The 16,211-nt window shown below is 42.6% G+C and overlaps 1 protein-coding gene across 2 annotated transcripts; it reads left to right on the plus strand.

Annotated features, from left to right (window-relative positions):
* Positions 1–507: 507 nt before the first annotated feature.
* tmem248 (transmembrane protein 248) lies at positions 508–10,939 on the plus strand. Of its 2 annotated transcripts, none has more exons than XM_079283806.1 (7): positions 508–843; positions 1,458–1,616; positions 1,996–2,284; positions 5,849–5,999; positions 8,200–8,383; positions 9,730–9,873; positions 10,139–10,939. In XM_079283806.1, exons 1-7 carry the CDS (start codon positions 841–843, stop codon positions 10,157–10,159), a joined length of 951 nt encoding a protein of 316 aa, XP_079139932.1. In that variant the 5' UTR covers positions 508–840; the 3' UTR covers positions 10,160–10,939. The 2 variants fall into 2 exon arrangements, with proteins under 2 accessions (XP_079139932.1, XP_079139931.1); XM_079283805.1 differs by having other exon boundaries at positions 9,730–9,911; positions 10,139–10,936.
* The last annotated feature ends 5,272 nt before the right edge of the window (positions 10,940–16,211 follow it).

Consider the following 16,211-nt stretch of genomic DNA (forward strand, 5'->3'; position numbering starts at 1 on the left):
TCTCTCTATACATGGAGAAACGGTGGACCTTTAAACAGGTAGCAGGAGGTATCTACCGCCATCTGCTGAAGTGGAGCACTTCACTTAATAAGAGAGCACCCACAATGGATGAACTAGTCAGTGAACTTCTACCACCTGACTGCATAACTGTAATATGTAAAAAGAAACAAAATTAACAAGTTTTTATTTTATTAATTGTATTTATTTATTTTTATTTTATTTTTTAAATTACATTTTTATTTAATTTATTTTGCTTATTATTTGTATTATTTGGTTTGTTTTTTATTGTTGTTTTTAAATTTATAAATAACATTATTATTGTGTTTAAATTATAACTTGTCATAAAGTCATGTGTTACACACTCCGGTCCAGTAGGGGGCTGCATGCACTTTAAACGTTGGTTCAAACTGAGAAGAAGAAGAAGCCCAGTTTCGTGCGCACGTCGTACGTAAATAACGATAAAAAGGCGGCGCTGCGACGCTTCACCACTACGCAGTGCGGGTGCACGGAGGAGATGTCGGAGAGGAGGAGGATCCAGATACAGATACAGTATTATTGACGTTATTTATTCCCGGGACTCTTTACGCGAGAAGATATTTCTCATCACTGGCAGCAGCGAACTAATAAAGCAAAGGATGGGAAGGAGGACTCGCGGTGCTTCTCACGCTGAAAGTCTGGTCGTCTCCACCGAACACCGACTCTTGCTCTTCAGCTGTATTATTATCAGGAGGAACTAGCTTTAGCTAGCAAGCGTTAGCAAAGTTATAGCTTGCTAGCAAAAAAAACAAAAACCTGCTGCCTTTATTGTGGCCTCGCGACGAACCTCCCAGCGTCGAGAAAATGGTGAGAACCGTGTTGTTGTTGTTTACATCACGTTTAACGTTAAGCCAGCTATTTATTTGGGCAATGTTGACAGTTTTGATCCTTAACGTGTCACATTGTTGTCACAGGTAGCTAGCTTATCGAGCTGTACGGTTGACAGCTCGGGTCACCTGGCTGCGGAGGAAGCTAAAAACACGATTGTCCTGTTTTATTACACGTCGTCACTTCATACAACGTGAAATACAACCTACATGGAACAGTTGGCTGATTAAATGAACGTTATTTAATATTCTGTTCCCGAAGATGTCAACTTCTGAATTCTTACTGAACGTTGCAGCTCATCTGAACATAGGTAGATAGATGGATACTTTATTAATCCCGCAAGGGGACATTTTTCTCGCTACAGCAGCATTTATGGTCCAGGTAAATAAAATAAGAGTAAAAATATTAAATATCAAATGCACAACATATACAACATGATGTCACAAGTGTGTTTTATGATCCATTGCACCCATACAAAATAATGAATCATTTAAAGTGTTTGTGTGGAGGCAAATTATTAACTCCTGCTTTTAGAAAACCCCCTGTGATGCACGAGGTCATTGCTCAAATGTTGGCACGTTGTGTATTCGCAGGTGTACCTGTTAAATCCTATCGAGAACCTGAGAAGCTACATCAACAACCGTCCACCGCTGGTCCTTTTCATGATCAGCGTCAGTGCAGTGGCCATCGCCTTCCTGACCATCGGTTATTTCTTCAAGATTAAGGAGATCAAGTCTCCAGAGTTGACGGAGGTGAGTTCTTTAAAAGAGAGGAAATTAAATTGTCTGCTCTGTTAAGAATCTCTCAGGTACCCGAAACATGTGGTCACTGCTGAGGCCAAGTGTCAGTTCACGACCTTTGTGGCCGGCTTCATGCCACGACGATGCATTTGCCAGAAACACAAAGACCCGTTCAACCTTTTCAAGTCTCACCCAGCTCGGTCTGTGAGGCTGAAGAAGCTTGTTTTATTATACGAATTAAGGAATCCAGGTTTTCTTGATGTACAAAGCTGCACAGTACATTCCACCTGGCTCTAATACACACATGACTGACAACAAAAAAGTCACATTAAAACCAGTCAAATAAAGAATAAAGTGTGCTTTGATCCCAACATATTGTCCCGTCCCTCAGGACTGGAACACCTTTCTGCTGCGCTTCAATGAGCTGGACCTTTGTGTGTCGGAGAACGAGACGATAAAGCACGGTCTGAATGAGTCGACCACGCCAGAGAGCATGCTGGTGACCAGCGGCCAGGCTCGCTCCAGCACCCAGGTTCCCCTCCTGCTGGACGACTCGGGTGCCGTCAACATCTCGGTCCCCATCACCCTCACGCTGGACCCCCAGCGCCCGTTTGGAGGCTACTCTCGCAACATCACCCACCTGTACGCCACAGTGCTGGGGCAGCAAGTCGGCCTATCCGGTAGGTTCTCTGTCTTCTCGTTTGCCGGTTTGTATTTGCCCTGAAGTCAGTGTTCAGAATTAAACTGAAGTCAGTGTTCAGAATTAAACTGAAGTCAGTGTTCAGAATTAAACTGAAGTCAGTGTTCAGAATTAAATACTTTGTGTAGCAGAGGAAATCAGGCGTGGCGGAGGAGATTAGCAGCGCTGTATTGGAAAATCAATACACGGATCAGAGATACAACTACATCAAACGAATGTGCTTCCATGCTCCGTGTACGTGTGTATTGACAGATAGTAAAAACAGGTTTTCAGATATGAAAATTAATATTTGATGAAAAACAAAAGCGCCGCGACTCTGCACCGCATGACAGAAGTTCAATAAAGTCACTTTCATCGATTTGAAAATGAAATTTAACGCTGCATCAAGCTGAGTGAACAACAGCCGCACTTACAGCTTTGTGCACGAGATCAGACTCAAGAGATGGGTTTTATAATCTGATATTTACTGGAAATTACATACAATACAGCCAACAGCAAGGAGGAGACCTTCAGGTGATCTTCCTCCGGCAGGCTGCCACCTAATTCAGGTTTTTAGAGTTAAACGAGGAGGTATTGACACATAACTCCTCATTCCTACTTCACCAATCAGCCGATGCTTGTTCATTGCGGCGCTTTCTGAGCGCTCGACAGGAATTAAACGGTAACAAAGCGTCTGATAAAAGTTCAGCGCTTGTTTGCGATCACACCTCTTTCACAGCCTTCCACTTCCTGAAACATTTCCCACAAGAAAGAAAATGTCAGGACTCCACCATGACCACAGAAGCTGTTTGCTTTGTAAAATATGCCGGTGTCATACAATGCAGTATTGATTGAAAGCCTTTATTTGTTATAGAGATCGTCTTATAGCTCACGTGCCTTGCTGCCTCAGATATGTGGATGTACTTTACTTACATGACGGCTGACGTTGACAGAGCAGCGGGCTAAAGTAAGGATCAGTGGATCATTTGACTCGATGCATCAGCTGATCAACTGAGCGACGCTCTGCAGCGATACTGATCTTGCAGATCGACTCGAGACGTCACTAAATCCCACAACTTCTGTCTGTCGGTACGTTATTGTCCCACAAACTGTTATTGACACGTTATAATTGTGTGCGGTCTGTCGCGTCGTTACGTTACTGGCCTGGACCGGTTTTATGCGTTTGAGGTAACTCACTCCCTTTGAGAGCATGCGTGTGTTTGTTATTGTCCGCCTCACCTCTGCTTCATGTTTAATTAAAAGCTCCACAGAGAAACTATTTACAAGAACTGAAGGAAGAGGGAAATGAAATCGGGAGTCAAATTTTGTCTGACAGGCTGAACTGTGTTTTCACCTTTATGTTAATTGATGGCGCTTCAGTGGACATGAGATATTTCTAACAGACTTCCATGTTGTGAGAATAAGTCAAATCAACATTCAACAACCTTGCAACGAAGTCAAAATGTTGCCTCGCTCTCTCTCTCTGGGATTAGATTCTCCAGTAAAAGGTCAAGTGGCTTCTTTACATATTAATCTCATCCAGATTGCTTTTAATCTGTGTTTAACCGCCTTCCTGTGAGGGCGTTCCAGCTCCAAACAGAAACGGCTCCTCGGCTTTTCACCAGGATTTGGAGTAGCCAGCTGGTCGGGGTCGGGGGGGCATTGACCCCCTGGAGAGTTGGTTTGGGTCTAAAAGCCCAAATTTGGTTTGTTTCTTCCCTTCATATCCTCTGATCTTGATAAGAAACATTTAGTGAATTATTGTAAAGGACAATTAGGCTTCTATCTTATTTTAGCTCACGTCTGTAAAAAGCTATTTTAAAAAGCAACGCCTTTTCCTGACTGATCTGTTGTAATTAAGGGTCTTTATTTATTTATTTATTTATTGGCACCCTCACTGTTTATCCAGACATTCCACAATGATGGTTACTGTTTTGTTTTGCTAAGGAACATAAATGTGCACTTATTTCACTGAAATACGCAACCTTTACTGCGTCTTAGAGACTTTTTAAATGCTTCCTGCTAAATCATCAAGTTACTGCCACCGGTGTTTTGGCCCGTCTAATGAGAGGATGTCCCGTCTGTGCATTAAATGCAATTCTTAATGTTTTACCATCAAAATGGCCCCTTCCCCACTTCCTACCACTCTACTTCTGTCGCCCTTGCTCGGACCAAACTCCACCTTCGTAGTGATCTCAAGTACACTTCTGTAACGTTCCGTGAATCCTGCCCGGTTACTAAATCTGTCCAGACGTGTAAAGTACTCACCCGGTGAAAACACCAGCTGATGATGTCGCCCCTTTGCAGATCGATGTCTTGGTGCTTTCACTGAATGTGAAATACTTTATGTCCTGAATTTCCCTAAAGACAATCTCTCATTGTTTCACGCCCTTGTTTGTCTGTCACTTCATGGGGCTATTGGCTCGGCAACGGGATCAGCTGTTTGCCAACATGTGCTTGTGTCTTACATTTTAAACCCACTCGACTGGATGAGCAACGTCAATAAAGAGCGATGCAAATGCAGTGTGACATCGAGCAAGTCGTCCTCTGCATAGAGCTCCCAATGGAGAAGAGAGAACCTAGGAAACGTCTGCTTCTTCTGTCACAGGAGCCTTGCAAAATCTATAACTCATTTTTAAAACATCCTCAATTATAGTGTGTTATTGATCACATAATAAGAGTTGTATTAAATATATCTATGAATATGTACACTTATTTTGTTGACTAGACCTGTATATACTGTATATTAGAGATTATTTTTGATATTTGGGATTGTTTTTTTGTATAAATGATCTTTTTTTTAAAAATAATCTAATTTTAAGAATTATGCTTTTCTAACATTTAAAATATTTTTAAGATGAAGTCCAGAATCCTTTGTCAGCAGTAAATCAATAGACCCTCTTTATTTAAAAAACCAATTGACCTGACATTGTACGCATGTGGGATAAGAGTCAACGGTGTTTTTGCTTAGATTTGATGGAACTACTTTTCCATCGAATTAGCCTTCAGATCAATTTGACACACATTCCATTTTGTGATCTTTTACACGAGGACGGCTCAGAAACTGTCACGTCCTCGTCAGTTTGACTTTGCTTGTGGGACTCGTTGTCCATATTTGGCCCCCTTTAGATACGCAATCATGTTGACACAACCACTTCATTACTTAGTCACACCGAGGAGTGTTTGACTGATGATCCTCCCATTCCCTTTGCAGTTTGATAAATATTGCATAAGCCTACAAAATCATGGCGGTAGCTTGGTCCGGCATCAGTAACTGCTGCTGTGGCTCATGTCTGCGTGCTGTTGAGCCTGTTCTACGCTGAACTAAAAGGTCAACTTCTTTAGGCCTTTATGTTGCTTTAGTCTGCTCGTGGCTGGCAATTATTCCCACATCAACATAACAATAAAGGGAATGTGGATATGCAAGTAAGAGGCCTGTGAATTGTGCTCATTGGTGACGTTTCTTTGAAATACACCGCTGCCTAAAAACAACTTTGAATGAGGAAAAACTGACTTTCTGTCATTGCGTTAATCTGAAAAGCTCACACTGTTTTTTTGTGCGTAGGACGGGAAGCCCATGAAGAAATAAACATCACTTTCACCCTGCCTGTATCCTGGAACTCAGACGAGTGTGTGCTGCACGGCCACTGCGAGCAGGTGGTGTTCAGCACTTGCATGACCATCACGGCGGCCAGCAACATCTTCCCAGTCACAGTGTGAGTTGGACGGCCTCCCTGACTCTCAGGGACACGCTTTATATCTCTGCCGAGTGAGACCGACACAATGAAAGACTCCAGAAGTGATTGACTCAATACCTTCAGAACATTTCTGATTATATTTTGAGGAGAAGTATTAGTGCTTCCTGACAATGAAAACATCTCTTCAGTTTAGTCTTGGAGCTCAAATCCATGACCGACTTTTAACAGCATCTTTAATATTCTTGTCATGGTGGAGTGGTTCTTAAGATGGTTGGATTTGCTGTGCACCACTGTGCTGTCTGATTGCTTTGTTTGTTAGCACACATTGATGAATTGTTCAGCTTTCATTCAATTTCCTGTTGATCTGCTGGACTTGTTGTTTTCTTTGGGGTCCGTCAGATAGCAGTTCAACGCGGTGCTTGTTTTTTGCTGCATGTGTTGTATAACCAAGGAGAGTTGCATTTCCAAGCTTCTTATTTGAAGATGGCCGCCATCAGCTGGAATGATAATGTTGTAAACAATACGTGTTCATTTAATGAGTTGGCCAAATCCCATCTGTTGTCTGGTAATGTTAAACTTGCTTCGCCAGCTGGTGTCTAAATATAAATACAGTTTATATTCTAGCTCTGTTAGCAGCCAGCGAGGTAGCCTCATTTGTGACCATCTTGTTTTCTGAAAAATAATGGAGGTCATGGACATATCGTACGATAAGTCGAAAAGATAAAAAGGATGGAGGTCATGGACATATCGTACGATAAGTCAAAGATAAAAAGGATGGAGGTCATGGACATATCGTACGATAAGTCAAAGATAAAAAGGATGGAGGTCATGGACATATCGTAAGATAAGTCAAAGATAAAAAGGATGGAGGTCATGGACATATCGTACGATAAGTCAAAGATAAAAAGGATGGAGGTCATGGACAATATCGTACAATAAGTCGAAAAGATAAAAAGGATGGAGGTCATGGACATATCGTACAATAAGTCGAAAAGATAAAGGATGGAGGTCATGGACATATCGTACAATAAGCCGAAAAGATAAAAAGGATGGAGGTCATGGACATATCGTACGATAAGTCGATAAGATAAAAAGGATGGAGGTCATGGACATATCGTACGATAAGTTGAAAAGATAAAGGATGGAGGTCATGGACATATCGTACGATAAGTCGATAAGATAAAAAGGATGGAGGTCATGGACATATCGTACGATAAGTCGATAAGATAAAAAGGATGGAGGTCATGGACATATCGTACGATAAGTCGAAAAGATAAAAAGGATGGAGGTCATGGACATATCGTACGATAAGTCGATAAGATAAAAAGGATGGAGGTCATGGACATATCGTTCGATAAGATAAAAAGGATGGAGCTCATGGACATATCGTACGATAAGTCGATAAGATAAAAAGGATGGAGGTCATGGACATATCGTACGATAAGTCGAAAAGATAAAAAGGATGGAGCTCATGGACATATCGTACGATAAGTCGAAAAGATAAAAAGGATGGAGGTCATGGACATATCGTACGATAAGTCGAAAAGATAAAAAGGATGGAGGTCATGGACATATCGTACAATAAGCCGAAAAGATAAAAAGGATGGAGGTCATGGACATATCGTACGATAAGTCGATAAGATAAAAAGGATGGAGGTCATGGACATATCGTACGATAAGTTGAAAAGATAAAGGATGGAGGTCATGGACATATCGTACGATAAGTCGATAAGATAAAAAGGATGGAGGTCATGGACATATCGTACGATAAGTCGAAAAGATAAAAAGGATGGAGGTCATGGACATATCGTTCGATAAGATAAAAAGGATGGAGCTCATGGACATATCGTACGATAAGTCGATAAGATAAAAAGGATGGAGGTCATGGACATATCGTACGATAAGTCGAAAAGATAAAAAGGATGGAGCTCATGGACATATCGTACGATAAGTCGAAAAGATAAAAAGGATGGAGGTCATGGACATATCGTACGATAAGTCGAAAAGATAAAAAGGATGGAGGTCATGGACATACAGTATATCTTACAACCACTTTGAGTCATGTATTTCACAACATCTCATTCAAACCGGAAGTATTATGGGGTATTGGTCAAATATTGACTATAAAAGTGTAAATAATTAACGATAAATCTTTTTCCCCATTGACATAATGTGAACACTTCCGTGACAGCAGTCATCTCTCTGTTTTGGTTTGTAGGCAGCCGCCTCACTGCGTGCCAGAGACGTACACCAACGCCACATCTTGGTACAAGGTGTTCACCACAGCCCGCGACTCGGACACCAAGTACAGTCAGGACTACAACCCCTTCTGGTGTTACAAAGGAGCCATCGGCAAGCTGTACCACGCCCTCAACCCAAAGCTCACGGTCATCGTCCCCGATGTGAGGCTCCACCTCGGCAAACATTATTCAGACTTAGTGTTCAATTAAAGAGTTCCTGGTTTACGCGTCGATTGTTGTTTTTGATAAGAGGAAACCTGCCGTTTCCGAGCTGATCGTCCACCACCGTACAATCCGTTGAATACTCCCGATTCTTTTTGCCGGTCAGAACATTTGAAACGACTAACTAAATCAGATATTTATTATATTGTAATTCATTTCCATAAACGCTGCTCAGAGTTATCACGGTGACCGGCTCGTCTGCTCCAGCACGGATCTAAACGGCTAACGTTAACGGAGGTTGCATTGACTTGCATTATGATGCGTTCAAGATCTACTCAGTAAAAAGTGTTCAAATGTAAATTTGAAAAATTTAGTTTTTGACAAGAAACTTAATGAATCCAGTAGTTTGAAGGACATTTTTTTCACAGCAATATAAAATGGATATTAGAGATGAATTATGACCTATTTAACTTCCTAGCTCTAAGCAGCTTATAATCCATAAGATACAATGTTTTATTTCCTTATCATTTGAATTGTTTTTATTTAGAGAACTACATTAAATGACTAACAAAGTAGAAGTATAACATTTAGAATTTGACAGTTTACGTGCTGTCAATTTATTTTGACATTTACTTCAATGTAATTACTACTTGAGCTGAACAGATCCGATGCCAGTGTATGCTGTTGTATTTAACACCCTCACATTACACATGTAGTTATAAAGTCGTTGCATGCAGCCCAACACAGGAAAATCCCCAAAATAACAGAATGATTGTGTAATGGGATTACTGGGATCAAAACACAGTAAATGTGACCAAACCATTTAGTCGTCGTCCTATATGGGCGGCGGTGGATTGTTCCAGGAGTACAATGATCCCGTTGGCCACTGAAAGGTCCAGAGAGTCTGGAAACTGTTGGATACCTACACAGCGTCGCTGATGAGATGAGGTACCTGCTGTGCTGCAGGTACCTCATCTCATCAGCGACGCTGTGTGAGCTTTAGATCGATGTTCCGTTTCATTCCCAAATTAAAACGTCTGGAAATGCTTTAATTCCAGCCAGGTTTTTATTTCTTTACGCTTCAGGCTTATTGCACAATTAAAAGCAGTCTTTAATGTATTTGGTATTGAAACCTCTTTAGAAGTCTTCATCAGCTTGCATCAAGCTATTTTTAACAGATTCCGAGTGATGTCATGAAGTAAGACTAAGAAGGGCGGTTTAAACTGCACACCTGCAGAGATGAAGCGTATAATATGGATTTGACAAACACCGTAGTTATAATTTGAGATGATTAACATAACCTGCAGTAACTGAAGTCTGTCTTCTTCTCGCCGCTCCCCCTCCAGGATGACCGCTCCCTCATCAACCTGCACCTGATGCACACGAGCTACTTCCTGTTCGTCATGGTCATCACGATGTTCTGCTACGCGGTCATCAAGGGGCGGCCCGGCAAAGTGCGGCAAAGCAACCCCGACATGTGTCCTGAGAAGGTACAGCAGACACCAGCAGTGCTATGTGACGAGAACAGGTAGCTTCAGCAACGCATTCAATGGCCGCTGATCGGTTTAACAGACATGATCAATCACTGTTCCTCTGATAACTGTCCACAGTACAGGCACGTCTGTGTGGAGTTATTGTTGATTGAATTCCATGTCACTGCCTCTGTCCATATTTCTGTTATTGTGTTGATTTACTGCATTATTCCCCCGTCGTGAGTTTGTAAGCGGCACTGAAACACACTTTCTTGTGTTGCAGGTGGCGCTGTCAGAGGGTTAAAAAGGCTTCGGAGAGTTACAGAGCGTATCTGTAACACGGACAAACGCAAAGAAATCTAAATAAACATACCAGTTGCCTAGTGAACCCTGGAAATACAATAAGGGACACAAAAGCTCTGTGAATGCATTACTCTTGCAATGTTGGGTTTTTCCAACCAAAGATATACAAGTGCCTGTATCTGTCGTGTACATATCTGTAGGAACTCTGATTTTTCTTTTCTTTCTTATCATTATCTTTGCCTGAGTCCCCTTCGTGCCATGTTCAGAACATGAAGTACTTAAAGCAGGCCGGACCCGAAAGCCACGCAGCCAAGTCTCCAGCATCACTCGCCCTCACTCACCGAGCGCGACAGAAAGAAACGCAGGCCGCGCCAACGCCGCGCCAACGCCGCGCCAACGCCGCGCCACCGCCGCGCTCATCACAGAGCTGGTGTGTTCGGACATCTCAAAATGTACGTTCACCTCCTACGCTGAGAAACGCAATGTGTAGTCACTTTAAATCTCTTTCAGTGAACTAAAACCAAAAGCTCACTGATGATGTAATCTTCACACGCACGGCAACAGGAGAGAGAATTCATTGAGCACTTTGCTCTGCATCCAGACGTGTCGTCAGAAGTCTGATCGGAAGTTAGACATAACGCTAAAATAAAGTGTTCAGAAGTTTATTTAATTGAACTTTCAATTATATTTGATGAGCAATTATGTTTCCTGTGTGTCTGCAATGTCAATAAACAAAGTCAAACATCAAATGATTAATATATGAAGCGCCGGCAAAGTGAATGTTCTGTTATCAGTAACTGAGCTGTGGTGCTTCCTGTGGTCTCTGTTGATTGTTTTTTACTTTCTTTTTGAAAAGCTGTCACTTTAAAACATGATTTTCTGACTTTTTGTTTCCCGACTGTGGCTTCATCGCTCACCTGCGTCTCGTCTTCTGTTTTCTGTTGCCTGTCACGACTTCGCGTCCCCGTGGCGACGTCATAGTCCCCGTGGCGACGTCGCGTCCCCGTGGCGACCTCACGTTCCTCCCCGGGTGAAGCGCTCTCTTGCCTTACCGTCTTTCTTGTTTAAAAGTCCCAAAGATATTTACAACTACAAAACCAAGACGCAAAAACAAGAGAGGGAGGAGGAGACAAAGTAGACAGTGAGGAGGACATTCGGACGCTCTCATCGGTTTGCTTCCAATACTGGACCAAGAGTGACGAAGAGTGGTTGGTGCTTGGTTACTGCTAACGTTTACTGTTGGGAAGTCACAAAGAGACAAAAACAACTAAATGATGCAAAACGAGTCGCACAAAGAGACACAAGAATCACTACAAAGTGAAACAACCAAAAAGAGACACAAATGGAGACCGAAAACAACCATAAAGTTACACAAAACGACTGAAAAGAGATGCAAAACTACCTCTAGGACACAGAAAACTACCAGAAAGAGACCACAGAGAGGTCGTCCCAGTCTCTCCCAACACATCCCTCTCTTTAAAAGCACACATATGAGCCGAAGGTCTGGACACCAAACCCTCCCCCACTGTTCTCACTCAACACCAGCGAGAAGGTACATACGTGCGCTACGTGCAACAGGCAGCGAGACGAGCCCGGTGGCACAGCGGGCCTTTGTCCCAGCAGCACGCCGGTGTAATCACTGACACTCACTGCTGCGTCACGGACGTCACGCCTCCGCTTTCATGACGACAAAGTCTCTGCAACCTGCTGCGCTCAGTTAAGAGGGAAAATAAATGAAGCGTCTCCAGTTCATGACCGACATTAAGACCATTACTTTAACATTACAAGTTTTCAGAAATGTGTATGTTTAAATATGCAAATGAGGCTTTGTTTGGTAACTTTTGGTAAATTTAAGAGAAATCTACAGATGCAAATAAACTGATAAAATAAATCTTCCCACTCGTCTGAGAGGAGACGTGGAATGTTCTGGAAGTGTTTTTGCCTCTAGTGTCTGTAGTGTCTCTAGTGTCTGTAGTGTCTCTGGTGTCTCTGGTGTCTGTAGTGTCTGTAGTGTCTCTGGTGTCTCTAGTGTCTCTGGTGTCTCTGGTGTCTGTGGTGTCTGTGGTGTCTCTAGTGTCTGTGGTGTCTCTAGTGTCTGTGGTGTCTCTAGTGTCTGTGGTGTCTCTAGTGTCTGTAGTGTCTGTGGTGTCTCTAGTGTCTGTAGTGTCTCTAGTGTCTGTGGTGTCTCTAGTGTCTGTGGTGTCTCTAGTGTCTGTGGTGTCTCTAGTGTCTGTGGTGTCTCTAGTGTCTGTGGTGTCTCTAGTGTCTGTGGTGTCTCTAGTGTCTGTGGTGTCTCTAGTGTCTGTGGTGTCTCTAGTGTCTGTAGTGTCTCTAGTGTCTGTAGTGTCTGTGGTGTCTCTAGTGTCTGTGGTGTCTGTGGTGTCTGTCTGTGGTGTCTCTAGTGTCTGTAGTGTCTCTAGTGTCTGTGGTGTCTGTGGTGTCTGTAGTGTCTGTAGTGTCTGTAGTGTCTCTGGTGTCTGTGGTGTCTCTAGTGTCTGTAGTGTCTGTGGTGTCTCTAGTGTCTGTGGTGTCTCTAGTGTCTGTGGTGTCTCTAGTGTCTCTAGTGTCTGTGGTGTCTGTAGTGTCTGTGGTGTCTCTAGTGTCTGTGGTGTCTCTGGTGTCTGTGGTGTCTGTGGTGTCTCTATTGTCTGTGGTGTCTCTAGTGTCTGTGGTGTCTGTGGTGTCTCTAGTGTCTGTGGTGTCTGTAGTGTCTGTAGTGTCTGTGGTGTCTCTAGTGTCTGTAGTGTCTGTGGTGTCTCTAGTGTCTGTAGTGTCTGTGGTGTCTCTAGTGTCTGTAGTGTCTGTGGTGTCTGTGGTGTCTGTCTGTGGTGTCTCTAGTGTCTGTAGTGTCTCTAGTGTCTGTGGTGTCTGTAGTGTCTGTGGTGTCTGTAGTGTCTGTAGTGTCTCTAGTGTCTGTGGTGTCTCTAGTGTCTGTGGTGTCTGTGGTGTCTGGTGTCTATAGTGTCTGTGGTGTCTGTGGTGTCTCTAGTGTCTGTGGTGTCTCTAGTGTCTGTGGTGTCTGTGGTGTCTGTGGTGTCTCTAGTGTCTGTGGTGTCTCTAGTGTCTGTAGTGTCTCTAGTGTCTGTAGTGTCTGTGGTGTCTGTCTGTGGTGTCTGTAGTGTCTCTAGTGTCTGTGGTGTCTCTAGTGTCTGTGGTGTCTGTAGTGTCTGTGGTGTATCTAGTGTCTGTAGTGTCTGTAGTGTCTCTAGTGTCTGTAGTGTCTGTGGTGTCTGGTGTCTCTAGTGTCTGTAGTGTCTGTGGTGTCTCTAGTGTCTGTGGTGGCTGTGGTGGCTGTGGTGTCTCTAGTGTCTCTAGTGTCTGGTGTCTCTAGTGTCTGTAGTGTCTCTAGTGTCTGTAGTGTCTCTAGTGTCTGGTGTCTCTAGTGTCTGTAGTGTCTGTAGTGTCTGTGGTGTCTCTAGTGTCTGTGGTGTCTGTAGTGTCTGTAGTGTCTGTGGTGTCTCTAGTGTCTGTGGTGTCTGGTGTCTCTAGTGTCTGTAGTGTCTGTGGTGTCTCTAGTGTCTGTAGTGTCTGTGGTGTCTGTGGTGTCTCTAGTGTCTGTGGTGTCTCTAGTGTCTGTGGTGTCTGGTGTCTCTAGTGTCTGTAGTGTCTGTGGTGTCTCTAGTGTCTGTGGTGTCTGTAGTGTCTCTAGTGTCTGTGGTGTCTGGTGTCTCTAGTGTCTGTAGTGTCTGTGGTGTCTCTAGTGTCTGTGGTGTCTGTAGTGTCTGTGGTGTCTCTAGTGTCTGTGGTGTCTCTAGTGTCTGTGGTGTCTGGTGTCTCTAGTGTCTGTAGTGTCTGTGGTGTCTGTAGTGTCTCTAGTGTCTGTGGTGTCTGTAGTGTCTGTCTGTGGTGTCTAGTGTAGATTGTGGAAAAAATATTTGAATCGAACCACTGCCAACTGTAATCTGTACATAGTTAAGAGGCCACTCTGTGGTGTACACTATAAATACACAGTATTCAATACATAATACTACTGTACTGTACATTTGATTTACTTATAAATACTCAACGTTCTATGCTGGGTCTTCTGTGTGAACATGTGTTAATCTCTTCCTCGGTAACCAGGAGATCCACTCATGTTGAGTCTGAAAGTAGAAGCATGAAGACACCAGCTGATGAGGAGCAGGTGTGCCAGCTGATCGGGCCACTGCCTTCCACACTCAGATAACAGAAATGAATATTTATTTGCTGAAGCAGAATCTTTGGGCAGTGACCACCAGAGGGCAGAGTCAGCAGACATATCACAAAAGTCCTACAAACTTTTCCTGTCTCCAGAAATGAAACCACAATATAATTCAAATTGAATAAAACGTTTTCGCCATCATTTCTATCAGTTATGATAGAAAGCAATACAGGTGTAAATGCTGTGCTGATGCGTGAGCACAAACCAATCATCTGATGGGATGCACTTTGCCACATGAACAAAATAAGAAGCTCTTCTGCTGCAGAACGAGCGCAGTGACCTCAGGCTGCTCCGTGGGGGTTCTGTTACAAGTTACAAGTGGGTTTTATTCCCTGTTTGGTGATGACATGGTTCACATGGTTCAGTCATACATCCAGCGGTTTATAGAGTTAATACAGAGCCGATCGTTAGCCGTACCTGAGACCTGCTGACGATGACCCGATGAAGAAGATCACTCTGTTCTTGGGAAACGGGACGTCTTCTTGTCTGTGGCAAGAAAGGTTCAACCAGATGACATCATTTAGCGTTGGCGGGAGAGGAATGTGTGTTTTGTTAATCCAATAAACCTGCAATCCCAACAATTCTGTCCAGATCGTCAGTCGTCCGTAAACCGTAATCCTGTCACGTAAACAGGTTTATTACAAAGAATCCAGTTTGTTGAATCTCACAGTTTTGCCAAGAATGTAATCATCGTGTGAATATGAATGCATAACTGAACGCCTCATTGTTTCTAACAGAGACATCAGCTACAGTTCCAATGAGGTGATGACATGCCATCAGCATCCACAGTGGAATTGCTTGGTGTGCATCATTACCAACAGAACACAACATGGCCACCAGGCTGTTTGTGTTTCCAGAGACATGAACTTCAGAGGGGGAGTCACATTTATTCACATTTCAGGTGCTTGATATTGAAGCATTTGGACCTCGAGCACATTGGTTCCCTTTGGGAGAGGTCGGTGTGGGCGCTACATGATGAAGCTGTGATTGCGTTTCCGTGGGGGGTGCACTTCTTTTAGAAAGGGGGCCGGAGGCTTCATGTCATGGAGCTGCTGTTAAAACAACACGTCTGCTCAAACAGCTTGTTGTGGTGGACATTTTAAACTGGTGGGGGGGGAAAGGGTCAAATTCAAAAGTCAAATGAATGGTTCAGAATAAAAATGATGTTGAAGTAATGACTCAGGTGTGCACACTGCCCAGCATGCATTGCATGTTTGCAAGAACAAGCATTGGTTGGAGTTCACTGCAGGAATGAGTCCAGGTCTGTGTTTCAGCCGACATATATCTCACATATCGCAATCGTTGCTGGAAATGCCATCTCCATATATATATATATATATGTATATATATATATATATATATACAGATATATATATATATATACACATATATATATATACATATATATATGTGTATATATATATATACATATATATATATATATACATATATATATATATATATATATATGTATATATATATATATATATATATATATATACATATATATATATACACATATATATATATATATATATATATATATATATGTGTATATATATATATATATATATACACACACACACGCACACACATCACTGTTTGTTATTTCTTTCCACTGTCATCTTTCACTAAATGTTGTCTTATTTGTGTCCTTGGGTGACTTGAAAGGCTCTTATAATTAAAATGTATTACTATTATTAATTATATTAAGAGGTAATAAAGTCTGATCTTTAAACCTTTGTTGCAAAATCAAAAATCAATTAACTGCCAGCTCTGCCAAAGAAGAATCTAAATGTGATTTTTCGGTGATTTTCCGTCCTCACTCTACGCCTCCTAATTGTCAGCGTGTTGATGGTGTTTGGCAAACAGC

Source organism: Melanostigma gelatinosum (genome assembly GCF_949748355.1).
Source record: "Melanostigma gelatinosum genome assembly, chromosome: 14".
NCBI classification, from domain to species: Eukaryota; Metazoa; Chordata; class Actinopteri; order Perciformes; family Zoarcidae; genus Melanostigma; species Melanostigma gelatinosum.